Genomic DNA, 14,229 nt, shown 5'->3' on the forward strand with positions numbered 1-14,229 from the left:
GACTAATAAAGTTTATCTTATCTTATCTTATTATATCTAAATATGTCACTCAAAAATTTGTGCTCACATGACAAAATTTTAGAATTAATGTCCATGAACAAAGAAAAAATATGAGAATCTTGCACTGAATTGGAGGTGTACACTGAGCAACGTTATGTACCTGAAAAAATGAGATCAGCTAACTACCTGAATATGTGGAAGGACCTGGTTTTTCCATCAATGGATTTTTTGTTCCCTGATGGCAGAGGCATGTTCCAAGATGCCAATGCCAGGATTCTTCTGGCTCAAACTGTGAAAGTGTGGTTCACGATGCATTAGACATCATTTTCACTCGTGGATTGTCCACCACAGATTCCAGATCTCAACCCCAGAGACAATCTGTGGGATGCACTGCAGAAGACTTTAGCAGATGGACTCTCCCATCATCAGTACTGGAAGATGTCGGCAAAAAAACGTGTGAATTGTGTGAAATATGTGAGCTAAAGGGCGTTTTTGGGCTGAGCTGTAAAGACTGCTTTTTTGTGAGCATCTCGTGTGTCGTTATGACACTTTTTCACACGCGCATGAGAGGACGGGGAGGTCTCGGAACAAAGGCATATTGTCAAATATTTAGTATTGCACATTAAAAATAAAATATTATTTGAACTCATGTGTAATATTTATACAATGATGCCCTCCCAACTAAACAAACAAACAAACAAAAGAAAGAAAGACCAAAAGAAAGATAAAAACAGATAATCTCATTGGGTGGGCCTAAGTTTGGTTTTCTAGCCAAGATTGAGGCTAGCTGTGGAGGACACAGTAATAAGATGCTTTTTCAATAATTATTTTTCAAGTTATTGGACTAAATGATCAAACTGTGGTCTGCTGAGGTGCCCCGTCTTCTTTTCTTTTAGTTCTCCTTTGTTTACTTCCTCCCAGCTGTATTTGTGGTGCCTCAGAGGACAATTGGCAAAATGACTCCAAACAAACAAACTCTTCAGTACTATGAGCCAGCAGTAACAGTGTAGTCGTCTGAGTAATCAGTGACATGGGTTGACACAAGCTTCCTCATTAAGTTGGCTAATTAGTGGAATTGCTAAGGGGCTTGGAGAGTGAGAGCATTATCTGTCTAGTTGGTCACTTTGAAGCCATTTTATAGTGGCCACACGGTCTTTATCATATCATATGTTATATTCATATATTCACAATGGTAAAGAAAAGCCTTCCTGTTTCATTTTAAGACGCAGCAGCAGTTGATGTCATAGGTGCTGTAATTCTGTCTTCTCTTGTGCTTGGGATAGGATAATACCTGTTTACCCTCGGCATTGGATCAAGAGTTCATTATCTCCCATGGTTTCACAGATTGGTGGGAAACGGTGTGCATTCCTAGCCGGATTATGGAAGCAGTAGAAATAAATCCGATTCTGATCCCTCATTAAAAATATTCCCACTAGGAGGCTGAGCCAGCTTGACAAATCCAGGCCGACAGAGAAAGCACAGACCTTGTGCCTATTAGGCCTCTTAAACATCTTCATGCAACAGAATCAACATGCAGAGTTTGCATGCATACGTATATGTTCCTACATGTGTCTTGCAAGTGGCTGACTTCAGCTAAATTATGAAGGCCAGTGTGAAGTAGATAGGAGGTCTTTAAACCCAGCTAGTGCATCTTTAAATGTATTCGCAGTGTCCCAGAAAGCTCACAAAACTGAGAAAAACTTACTGGTTCTCCTGGGGGTCCATCCCTGCCAAGAGGACCATCGGGACCTGTCAAACCCTGGAGAGGAAGTGCAATGATGTTTTAAACAGTAACTGGTCATTTTATAGCATCTCTATGTTTGTGTACAGATAAAAACAGAGCTGGTGTCCTGTTAGTTTAAGGACTGGCTGTGTTTGCTTATCAGACACTTACATCTACACCTGGAAGTCCCGGCAGTCCTTGTTGTCCTGGTCCCCCTGGTTTTCCTGCTTTCCCTTTGGGACCCTACAAAAGCAGAGTGAGTAATTTACATCCCAGATAAACAACTGATTTCTTCTTCTTGTATCACAAAATCATCATCAAACGAAAATAAAGGTAAACACGTTAAAGGGAAAGCCTAAAAGAAAGACTGTAAAGTAACACATTTCTGATTTCAGGTTATTTAAGGCACAAGGTGCTGTTTTCTTTTGACTGAAGGCAGGGTAGTCTGATTACTTTTGAACCAGTAGGAAAGACTCCTAATAATGTTACGCTTAATTTATTTGTTTTGCGCATCTAGTTAATTGTTAGTGAGTTGCATATTCACTATTTAAATTTAAATGGCAGCCTTTCTTTGCTCCATAGTTCATGGATATGCATTTTACTTCAAGTGGAGGAGAAACAGTTCTGTCTCTGGATCATGGTCTTTAAACAAGTTGCATCTATTTAACACCATTTTACAATAATTTGACCTATTTTGAGGAACTCAAAGGTGCAAGAAAAACACTTACAGTTAGGTGCATGCTTATAGTTGTGGCTGAATAAAATGCATTTTGCTAAAATTGTTGGAATACTTACTGGTTTCCCTGGCAGACCGGGAGGTCCTGGTTTACCCTGTTAATCGGATTAAAAAAAAAAATAAGTAAATTTGTTTTCAAGCTAATCTTGAAAGAGACAAATTTCAAAGCCACTGCTACACAGACCCAAAAACTTTAGTGTTTTATTGGAGAGCTAGCATTATCCCCTCTTTAATACTCATCAGTAACTTAGTGTTTTAGGTAACTGAAGCAGTGAGACTGTTGGTTGCTTCACTCTATACAATGTTTAGCTTCTGCTGTGACTGGGGAAGAGCAAACACTACCAAACCAGTCAGTGACCTGATGCTGACTGGTCACATGACAGTTTGGTTTGTATAGGGGAGGGGTGCTAAAGGTGCAGGCAGGAGGTATGAGGTGTAACTTCAGATGGTCTCACGGGGTTGGGGAATGTATGAATGGGCCCTCTGTTAGCCTAAGCTTCACTGGAGTCACAACTAAAGGTTTTCTGACAGGCATGGACAACATTTGCTTTCAGTGTTTTTCTTTTTTTAGTTTAGTTTGACAAAAATCAGAAAGGATAAGGGAGTACTCTGCAACGTTAGCAAAGTTTTTCTTTTTACTTAGCTTGCCTGTAATCCAATTTCCTCTTCATCCCTGTGCAAATAAAGCCTCGTTTTATTGTTTTACTCTATATTTATTTTTTACTATAATATCATATGTTTACCTGCAATAAAAACCTTAAAGGCAAGGCATCAGGGGAATGTAAAAACATTGTCTGTATTCTCTGATTTGTCTAACTACATGCTATGATGGCCTTAACACTGTATGAGTCCTGTAATCATCTTAAGGAGCACTGTAGACAAAATAAAATGTTTTTTTCAAGAAAACATAATAAGTTTTTCTAATTTAGAACAACTCTGTTCAGAAGATAAACTTAAAGCCTGCCTACCTAATAGCCATCATTATCATTTAATACTTGTAGGAGGGGCTGTGGGAGGAGTCACTCAGATAATACTAATAAATAATATCACCTATCCACACCTAAGCACAAGAAAACCATAGTATACCATAGGTAACTGAGAATCTGTCAGTATTCTTGTTCTGGACTTTTACTCCCAATTTTGCTGAAAAGATGAAAATAAATCTAAAATAAATAAATAAATGTGGGTTTATTACCCACAAAAATATAAGTGCTTACCATCTACTCTTAACTCCCATCGTCTTGAACTTCGGTGCATGTTTAATAGTCTAAGTGACAGAGAGGTGTTTTTATATGCAGACACCCTTGGTCTACTCACGTCAGTGCCATCCCTTCCTGCTGGTCCTGGGGGTCCTTGTAGGCCAGGAGCTCCTCTGAGGCCTGGCCTCTGGAACATGAAATTAATGAGAATCAACCCTCTTTTGATGGAATGCAGTAAAAATTTGGAGGCAACAGAAAGTGATGAGAAATGTTTGGCATATTTTGACACAGTGACTGTGAGAATGAATAAGAGAGAGGGAGAGAGATAGAAAATAATACTAATAATACTAATATTAACGATGTAACGGCAAACCATATACATCACGATGAAAAACATTATTCAAATCAGTGCTGTAAGAACACTATAATAATCCTCTTCAATTAAACCTATACTGCTATGATCACCCAATACAACAGTTTTGCTCTAAAGACTTGCTCCAAAGCTCGGCTCAGTCAGGGAGTGAACAGAGGTTTCATTGTGCGCACTGATCTCCAATCCGCGCATTCCACAGGTTCAAGTAAAACATCGGCCTGACTTCACTAACTTGCGCAAAAGATAGAGCCACCTGCACACAATTACACTGCAGAGCAACAAACCTGCAGAACCAGAGAGACCCCTGTTCATTTTAGTTCACCTTTAATTTGTCAGGATCAATTACAATATATGTACAACTAAGGAAAAAGATTCACAGAAAGCATCATGTTATCAGGTAGTGTGTAAATGTCTGCCTGAAACCTGCCGGAAGAGAGTCACTTCTGTCATCATCATCATCATCATCACTGTCACCAAAACAAAAGACACACTTTTGACACACACAATTACTGGCTTACTACATGAGATTTGCAGGTAAAAAAAAAAAAAAAACCATCACCAATGACACGCAAAGACAAAGAAGGGTAATAACTTAGTAACTCTTACCTGGGCTGAGGATGATATCAATAGTTGGGACAATAAAAGCACCCAAAGCGCAGAGAGCACCGCCATAGCTCCCCACTCGCCCTCACAAACCCGAGTTTATACAGAAAAAGTCAAATTCCCGGCCCTCGGTCCTCACTCGCTCCCCCCCAGCGTCCAAAACGGAGCCTTCCTTCACCTGGCGGCGCACAGCTCCTGAATAGCTTTCTCTTTAGTTCCAGATAAACCCGAGCCTCCAGCCGAAGGGGCTGAACTAGCTGGCTGAACACAGGCGACAGGAGGGGGGGGGGGGGGGTGGTAGTATGCAGGGGGGGAGACAAGATTTCGGACTCTGAAAATGTGGGCCGAGCTAAAAATGTATTACAAAAAAATGAAATTAACCCCCCCAGAAAACCCCAAAAAACTTCACACAGTGAAATGTATGTGGAAGAAACACAAGAAATAAAAAAAATCATTGGCCAGCAGGGGCGACACCTCTGGTTGTTAAAAGGAGCCTGATTATACAGAAGTAAACGGGGAAAGCTCTGCTGTTCTCCTGATGTATCCAAACGTTTTCCATGAGTTTTTAGTTTCAGTTGCTATTTTCAAGTTTAGTTTTCATACAGATTCTTGTCTTTTTAGGAGTCGAATAGAATAGTTAACAGCTGGTTGAGTGTTCACCCTCAGCATCTGAGAGAACAGCTGTTTGATACAAATGCAGGATTCTTGATAACTTTCAGTCTGGCTTTTAGAGCTTATTCCACTGAAATGTGTCACCAGTGAGAGTGACCAAGCTATGGTTGATAGGTTGAGATACTGGGTAGGTGTATTGGGTCTGCTTTGGAGTGATTCTCATATTTGTCTGAATAATCAGACAAAAATTGCCACATGGTTTTGTTTTGGGGCCTTTAACATTTCTGTTATATCTTCTCTCTCTGTAGAACATTTTAAACATTTTAAGGACATTTCTTATCACAAATGACAGTTATATATATTGCTATTAAGCCCCAAGAATTGCTCAGTATGTTATTCATAAATGCAGACATTTATTCATCTGTTACTCCATGTACAGCTATCACTGCTAGTAATAATCATAATCATCATAATAATAATAGTATCTGTATGTAGAAGTAGCATACTATGGAGGAGTATTGCTATACAAATACTTACTAATACCTTAATGATGCTAAATAGTTTAACATGATTATGAAGTGCTACCAAAAGTTGGATGGCTAACAATTTTCTCCATCTTAATGAAAACAGAAATCCTCGTTTGCGCTGATGGTAATAAACTCTAGATGCCCTTGCCACTTTTGCTAAATCTTCTATTAAGAACTTTGGGGTTAAGTTTTGACTCAGCATTCCCTCTGGATGTTCTCATTCTAATCTCTGGTTTGCTCTTACTTTTATTACTTGCCTTTATTTCATCTCTGGATTTTATTTTTAAGTCATTGTGCAATTAAGAAAACTTCTTTGGAGGTTGTGAAGTGAACAAAACATTCGCAGGTTTTTCAGAATGCCCCTGCAAGGCTTCTAACCAAATCTTTAAGTACTCGCATGTCACATCATTGCTAATTCATTTTTACTGCCTCTATTAATTCAGATTCTCCTTATGAGCTTTAGATCCCTGCATTGACAAACACCAGTGTATTTTTGCATTCATCCATCCATCCTCCACAGGTCCCTGAGATCATGTGATCAGGGTCATTTCAGAGGCAGGACACTGCAAGTTGATTGCACATAGGTGCAATAGTTTTGGTCAGGCAGTGGTCTCCAACCACTGTTTTGTCCAGTGTGACTGTAGCTGGAAAACCATGGCATGAACAATGCAGCAACATGGTGATAAAGTGGCACTGAGCTGGAATCAGTCTATCAGTCTGCAACTGAATGAAGTCAACTTGAGTTACTTGTCTTAACAAAGCTTCCCTGGAGTTTTTCTTTAGACAAATGACGAAAAAATGTATTATTATCTGTGATAATACAGCAATTAACTGTGATGAGCTGGAGAAATGGCAATATTGTGGTCTACATTCACAGAAACTAACATCAGCTACTTTCAGAGTTCAGCCATAACCTCACAATGACACAGTGGCTGCAGGATGGCGATTTAAGGCAAAATGATGTAAGCACTAGGCAACCTTGCTCTTCTATAGAAGTATAGTCAAATACAACCAGTTGACAACCAACTGAGTCAATGGATGGATGGATGAAGGTTGCCTCCCAGCGGGCAAGCTAGCCAGCAGGCTGTCACAACTACCTGAAATCAGTTGCCAAATACAAAATCGGTGAAGTCACTGGACAACCAGTTTAACCATTTGCAAGAAGGCCGCTGTCCTATTTTTACTCTAGTGTGACTGAGCCATTACAAACAGTTTACATGGGCACAACAAAGCGCATCCATGGTTGAGCTATTCACGTTAACCACTTGTTGAAGCAGAGAACAGTTCGATGGATATAAACTACATTCTCGCAAGCTATGGACATTTTGCTATATAAAATATCAGGAAATGCACAGAAAAAATAAGAATGAACAATCTATTTAAACTGTAGGTTGTGTAAATGTTAAAAGACCCAAAGATACTCAAATGATCATTGACCAACAGTTTAAAAAGAGCATTAAATCCTCAGAATTCAGCTGCTTGAACAAGTAAATATTTGGTATTTAACCATTTAAGTCATTAGGCATTTCAGCCCCACTTCAGATAAAGCACATCATCATATCTCATCAGTGACATAGTAGCTAACAGACTCACAACCTGCCAAGAATTCACAGGTTATCATAAAATGTGACCTTGAGAACAATTTGGTTGAATAACTGTTTGGTGATCACTGTGTGTGACCTTCTCTAAGATCTGACCTGTAGCATAAGAGAAGTAGCGACTGTTGTGGCTGTAGCTCAGGAGGTAGAGCAGGTCACCTACTGATCGGAAGGTTGGTGGTTCGATCCTTGGCTCCTCCAGTCTGCATGTCAAGTATCCTTGGGCAAGATACTAACCCCAAGTTGCTCTCCGATGCGTCCATCGGAGTATGAATGTGTGTGAATGCATTTAGATAGCACTAAGTATAGATAAAGTGCTTGTGAGAATGGGTGTGATTGGGTGAATGTGGCATGTTGTATAGAGCGCTTTGAGTGCTCCGAGAGCGTAGAAAAGCGCTATATAAGAATCAGTCCATTTGTAAATTATGGACCGACACCATCAGCTGGATGAGCTAAAGAAGCACAAAATTAGTGACACATTGCAAGTTTTGTGTAATTTAAATGTAAAATATTGCATTGAGGTCTGTCTAGAGCTACTTCTAATATTCCAAAGAGGGGAAGGGTATATTTAAGTAACGACTGAGGCTGGACATAAACACAATGCTGAAACTCCAGCAGTGTGTACCTCTAGCTCTCCCTTACGCCCTCGACTCCACACTGCTCCTGAGTCCTGAACAAGTTGTTGTGCATCAATATCCATCCTTTTTCTTCTTGTCACTGCTTTGAGTCACATCTTTTCACACAGGCAAATTTGTATACTAAAAACAACTCATATTTCAGACTACATAACAGTTTCACAGAAAAAGCAAGGGTCTTGGGAATTGGTGCAAATGCTGTCTGCCATCTCGGTGTGTTCTTAAGAAATGCAATTTTAACACAAAATCTGGACTCCGACGTCAGAAATGCATTTCGAAAAATAATCAGAAAATAGTACAGCTTTATTCTGCTTCATTAACGGCCAGGTATTTAGTCAGGAGGGAAAAAAAGGAATATATAAAGTCATAACCATTTCATTTCGCAAATACAGTAACTTGAACAATAACAGTGGAAATTAAGTGCAAATATAAAAAGATGCATCGATATAATCACCCTGGCTTGTAAGTTCACAGACTGTACCCATTTCAAATTAACATACAGCAGACTTTAAATTATATCCAAAGCTTTATCAATTCTGCCACAAAGAATTATACATTGTACAATCAACCAGTCTTATCACATTTTTGGCAAGGATTTCAGCTGTTCAAAAGTCTACCTCCCAAATCCGCATGGAGACATACAGACTGTGCAACACTACTGAAATATAACTTAAATGATACAGAGTATTAATTCCATTTTAACAGCAGGATCCAGCAGAAACACAAGAATCTCTCTCTCACACACACACTCGCGCGCACACACACACCTCAAAGAGGGAAAAAAGTTCTTCAAATTAATTATTTCTCAGTGCAAAAAAATGTTCAAAATTCAAAGTATTAAGGTGTTAAAAACGCTGAAAACTTCATTTCATTGATATTCAGTAATAATAGTACTTTATGAATTCTGCAAAATTATTAAGTATCTGTTGCTGACAGTCTTAGTCATAACGACTTTAAAGGATAAGACAGGCCATATTCTATATTTTTACTGTTGACAAAAAGCAGAAGACCGAAAATAGCAGTAGATTTATCCAACTTGCATATTGCATTCGTGCTCTAAGTGCCAGAGAGCTCCACTGTCATTCTAAAACTACTGAAAATGCATCAGTGACCCACAATTTCAATCCCCCAGACACTCTCCTGCTACTGTACATAACATACAGTATACCACTATTTGAACCTTACTTCTCAACTGTAAAACTCAGCCTTTAAAAAAAAAAAAAAAAAAATCCCCCCCAAAAAAATCAAGCAGGTCCCTGACCTGTTTTGAAGTTTACCATCTTCTCTAGATTGGAATTTGCTTTGAACTCACTGCTACAGATGACATGGTTAAATTACTCAGCGTCTAAGACCTCAGTCACACAGGCCTAGAGACCGGTTGGCGACCAGCCTGACCTCTAGGGAAAAATATATATTACCTGACTGGTTGGTGAACAGTTGCTGACTGTTGCTGTGGGAAATTGGTTGTAAAGAGCGTGGTGGCATCAAAGAACTCCTTGTGACTGCTTTGGGTGCTAGCACACCAGAAACTGAGAAGGTTTGTATCAAAGTAAAAGTTGCATCTTGTTGGTTTGAGCATCAAAAGGCACAACTGTTACTTTAAAGGCGAATGTTCTATATTTTGCGTTGCAAGCCAGCGTCATCCATGCAAACTACTAGCGACTGCAGCAACCTGCTAATGACCAAAGCACCCGAACACAAACCTTTGGTGCCGCACTGTACATCTCTCTGCCACCAGCTTCCCTGAGCAACAGCAAGCAACCTCCTGCAACCACTCATCAACTTGTTGCAAATTTACCCTTTGGTGACCATTGGTTACCAGAGGGGGTCTCTAGGTCCCCCTTGTTCACGAAAGTGGGCTTTTCATGAACAATTTCACAGCAACTGCTTGCAACTGGTCAAGCAATACTAATTTTCCTATAGAAACCACTGGTTGCCAGGCAGTTGCCAATCGGTCTCTAGGCCTGTGTGACTGAGGCGTAACTAATCACACACTTTGGTGACGCTTTGGTCCTTTTTTTGGGATTGGTTTAAAAGTCAAAAATATACAATACGGCGTGTTTATCCTTTAATATTGTCTGATGGCCATGTAGAAATAAGAGTCGAATCCGGTCCCACATTTAACAAATTAATCAATTCATATACCCATCAGCCACAACATTACAACTAACTACATAACACTGTGCAGGTCCTCCTCATTCCACCAAACAGCTCTGACCAACCTCATCCAAGGCATGGACACAGTCTGGTGGTGTCTGACATAAAGATGTTTGGGTCCTGATCATTGAGAGTTGGGTCCTTCATGGTCTGGGCTCCGTCTGGCATGTTGGATTGGGTTCTGGGGACATTGGTGTTGATTGGGTCAACACTATGGGTGATTTTTCATTTTTCCTGAGCAGTTTTTGTGGTATGTTGGGTCACGTATCCTGCTGGGTGAGGAAGTACATCAACTAGGCATGTACGTGTTCTATAACAATGTTTAGGTAGGTGATATGTGTCAAAATATATAAAAGCCAGGACGTAATGTTTCGCCGCAGAAACTGTAAGATCAGTGCTATTTACTTCAACCTCAAAGTGGTTTTAATGTTATGGCTGATAGCTGTATAGTCCTTCAAAGTTAACATCTTAACATTAAATATAGTAGAAATAAGGCCTAGAAAGATTTTAAGCCATACTTTGTCCCTATATTACATTTTTTCCATTTAATTTAATATGAACTTTGTCCATCAGTTCATTAATGAGTTCCCCACATTCTGGTCTGAGCTCGTGGGGTTCGATTCCATGTCAATATCCTCGGGTTCCTTCCCATTTGTCTGTTCATCCACACCGTTGTCGGTTTTCATCAGTGCCCCGGTTGTTGCAGACATAGTGTCCTGCAACATTTCGTCTGCTTCTTTTTTATGTGGCACTTGATTAAAATCAGTCCTAGGGATTTTTTCCTCCCTTTCTGAAGACAGAGAGGGCGAGTGTTTTGAAGTCTTATGAGGAGTTTGCACTGACGGGCTCGTTTGACCAGTGGCTTTACTAGGAACAGCTTTTTCCTCTATCTGCCCACCGGCTAAGCCCCCAGCCAGGCCATTGCTTGGCAGCACCTTGTTATCTTCTCTTTTCTTCTTCGGTGGTTTTTCAGGTTCTACATCCTCTTCTGTTTGCATATTGATGTCTCCATCCTGGTCATTTGAGTTACTTGTAGATTTCAGCTCACTGTCTGTGCAGGACTCGCTTTTCCCTGTCACAGTGTCGTTACTGGGCGAATGTTCCATTTCATTAACATCATCTGAGAAGTCATTTCCATTACCCAAAATTTCATTATTACACTCAGTCTCCACACTTCCATTTTCGATTACCTCAGACTCTGGTTTAGGCTCAGGGGATGCCTCGGATGGTTTGCTTTTGTCCTTAACTGCAGTTTTAACAGTTCCTTTCTGAGCCTTTGCAACACTATCCAGTCCATCTTCCTTCTGTTGCAGGGCTGCTTCTCCATCTTTGCCTTTAACGCGTGAAAAGACTTCCTCCTTTCCATCACCATTCCCTATAGTGTCAGGTCTCTTCTCTGCCTTTCTGAATAGCTTCTGAACCTTTCTGGGACACCACACAAACTTATCCTTTGGCTCAAAGTGAAGGTAAGCAAAGCGCACAAGCTCCTGACGTTTATGCTTGTCCAGCACAGCAAACAGAAAGTAGTCGAGCACGCTCCGTTTAACACTGCTCAGAGTCTTTTTGACCAGAGTCTCCTCCAGGAAGAAGCGCACCAGAGGAGCCTGATAGTGCTCAAAGCCCAACTCCCCGAGGCTTTTCAATATGCGAGTTATCCGCAGGTTGTTGTGCATATTCCTGCGAAAGACAAGGCAGTTGAAGCTGTAATCACAAAAACAACTACTACATATGCGGGAAATTACTGACATGAGAATAATAATACTTACCGCTCCAGATTTCCAAAGCGCTCCTTCCAATTTTCTGCACGTTTCACTTCACCCGTCTCTTTGTTAACCAAACGGATTCCATAAAAACCCAACATGAGTTCATAGGACTCGACGAGTCGCCTTTTGGCATCTTCGTTCTTCTTGAAAGCCTGGTGAGGATTTACAGCGCATTTTAGGAAAAAAAAAAAGAAAAAAAAGAAAGAAAAAAAAAGAAAAAGGAAAATAGATTTACTGGCTAGAACTGTATCAAATATGAAATGAAATTGTCAAATTTTCAGTGATGCATCTTATTTGACCTTTTGACCTTATTTGACCTTTATTGGGCGCTCCTAGATGCAGGAAAGCCACAATGCTGCAAAGAGGTTACATCACATATATTTTGTTTCCTTTTTCAACATGCTGTTGAAAGACTCGTAGAACTTGCCTAGTGACATGCATATAGCCACTGCATTTGCTCTTTTGGTTCCCTACAATGTTAAAGAGTTAAATAAATTTGGCTGGAGACACCAACAGACCTGTAGCCAAGTGATAAAACCAATGCATCAACATGCAGCCATATTGTAGACACTGACATTTCTCCATGCTACATTTTTTTTAGGAATAGTTACCGACCAAACAGCCAACATTACTATATGTGATAAACTTATTATGGAAAACATAAGAAATTTAACCTGTCCAACAAACTGACTTTGTTTCACAGTTAATGGTCAAACAAAGTGGGTTGGGGGGCTGGAACGAGAGGCGGGGTACACTCTGGACAGGTCGCCAGTCTGTCGCAGGGCTAACAGAGAGACGCAACTATTTATGCTCACAGTTACACCAACGGTCAGTTTAGAATCGCCAGTTAACGTAACCCACCTAACTACATGTCTTTGGACTGTGTGAGGAAGTCAGAGTACCTGACCAAGACAGTAATTTTAGGAAAACTATAGCAGTCTTTTGCTTGATTTAACCTGGCAGTTCCAGTCCAGATTCAATAGACTTCATTTCATTCTGACTTTGGACTCTGACAACTTTATGGCATTAACCTTAATTCTTTTTCAGTTGCTTTGTGTTGTGATATAAAGTCACTGTTGACCAACTCTGCTACTGTTTGGTAAGAGCGCTTACCATTTTGCACTTACCTCAATTTCCTTCTTGGTAAGTTCTGAAGCCATGTAATTAACCCCTGGTTCTCGCAGTGGAAACAGCCTTGCAACAGCAGACAGTTCAAGAGAGAAGCAACAGAAGACCAATTAACTTCTAATGACGCGACACTTTAATTCAGTGGTGCTGATGCCACATGTCCCTGTGAACAGTTTATGACCCAAATATAATATATTCTAGTGCCTTCATCCAATACTTTAAAAGAACATGCATATGCTATAATTTCATAAATTGCCTCGTTCTTAAAAACATTTTTAAACAAAACACCACTGTGTAAACAAACGTGACATCCTTCAGTGTATTAACATTTTTATTTATTTTTTTGGCAGTTTACGGTAACAAATGTAAAAACTATTAACGTGCCACGAAAGGAAAGGGTATATATAACAATTCTTTTCCCACTGTGAACACTCCATCTATTTCTGGTATGCACTATGGATGTGGAAAAGCATTTGCTACTTGACATCTTGTGTACATATAGAGCGTAGGCTTCTCTCATTTCTCCGTCTCCTCAATCCTCCTGCCTGTGATCTGGAAATCGATCTCAGTACTCCATGCTCAAAAATATCTCAAATCCTAAAATGTGTCAGGAGAACAGAGGCGTATCGATGTAGCTATAACTGAGGTTGTACAGGTGTGTCCTAGGCACGCAGCTGGAATATACAGTACTTTGCAAAAGTCTCGAGTCAGCCCTTATTTCTTTATATTTTGCTAGGAAAATAGGTGTTAGCAATTTACTGAAATGTGCTAACATGCATGGAAAATCAGTATATAAAAAGCAAAAACTGAGTTTTTTTGACAGTCAGCATCTGGTATATAAACAAACTTTCTTGTAATTTATTTAAGTAGTCTTCAGGAATAGTTTTCCAGGCTTCTTTCTTGCCTTTTCAGTTTTCTGTAAAGATGATCTTGCACTGCTTCAATGATGTCCAGCCTCTGGGAAGGCCAAAACATGACTGATAGTGCTCCGCTACAATTGCTATCCAGGTACGCCTTTAGTGCATTTGCACTGAGTTTGGGATCATGGTGCCAAATGAAAGCGTTGCTTATAAGACTCTTTCCAGATGGTAGTTTATGCTGGATCAAAATCTGAGGGTACTTTTCTGCAATCATCCACCTATCAATTTTAAAATCATCACTAACAGCACTGACTA

General features: G+C 40.0%; 1 protein-coding gene across 3 annotated transcripts in view; it reads right to left on the bottom strand.

Annotated features, from left to right (window-relative positions):
- The window catches only part of col9a3 (collagen, type IX, alpha 3), a 28,015-nt gene that overhangs the window by 10,670 nt on the left and 3,116 nt on the right, over nt 1–14,229 (bottom strand). Inside the window, exons 5-9 of one of the 3 annotated variants that reach the window (XM_085147309.1) lie at nt 13,054–13,120; nt 3,777–3,845; nt 2,519–2,554; nt 1,895–1,966; nt 1,706–1,759 (exon numbers count right to left, since the gene is read on the bottom strand). In XM_085147309.1, the coding sequence (XP_085003435.1) occupies nt 1,706–1,759; nt 1,895–1,966; nt 2,519–2,554; nt 3,777–3,845; nt 13,054–13,120 (298 nt within the window). Of the gene's footprint in view, nt 1–1,705; nt 1,760–1,894; nt 1,967–2,518; nt 2,555–3,776; nt 3,846–4,637; nt 7,751–8,291; nt 11,841–11,929; nt 12,079–13,053; nt 13,121–14,229 lie in introns of those variants that run through there. The other 2 variants (XM_085147306.1, XM_085147307.1) reach the window with 2 other exon arrangements.

The sequence above is a fragment of the Neolamprologus multifasciatus genome, chromosome 20 (assembly GCF_963576455.1).
Source record: "Neolamprologus multifasciatus chromosome 20, fNeoMul1.2, whole genome shotgun sequence".
In the NCBI taxonomy this organism is placed as follows: Eukaryota; Metazoa; Chordata; class Actinopteri; order Cichliformes; family Cichlidae; genus Neolamprologus; species Neolamprologus multifasciatus.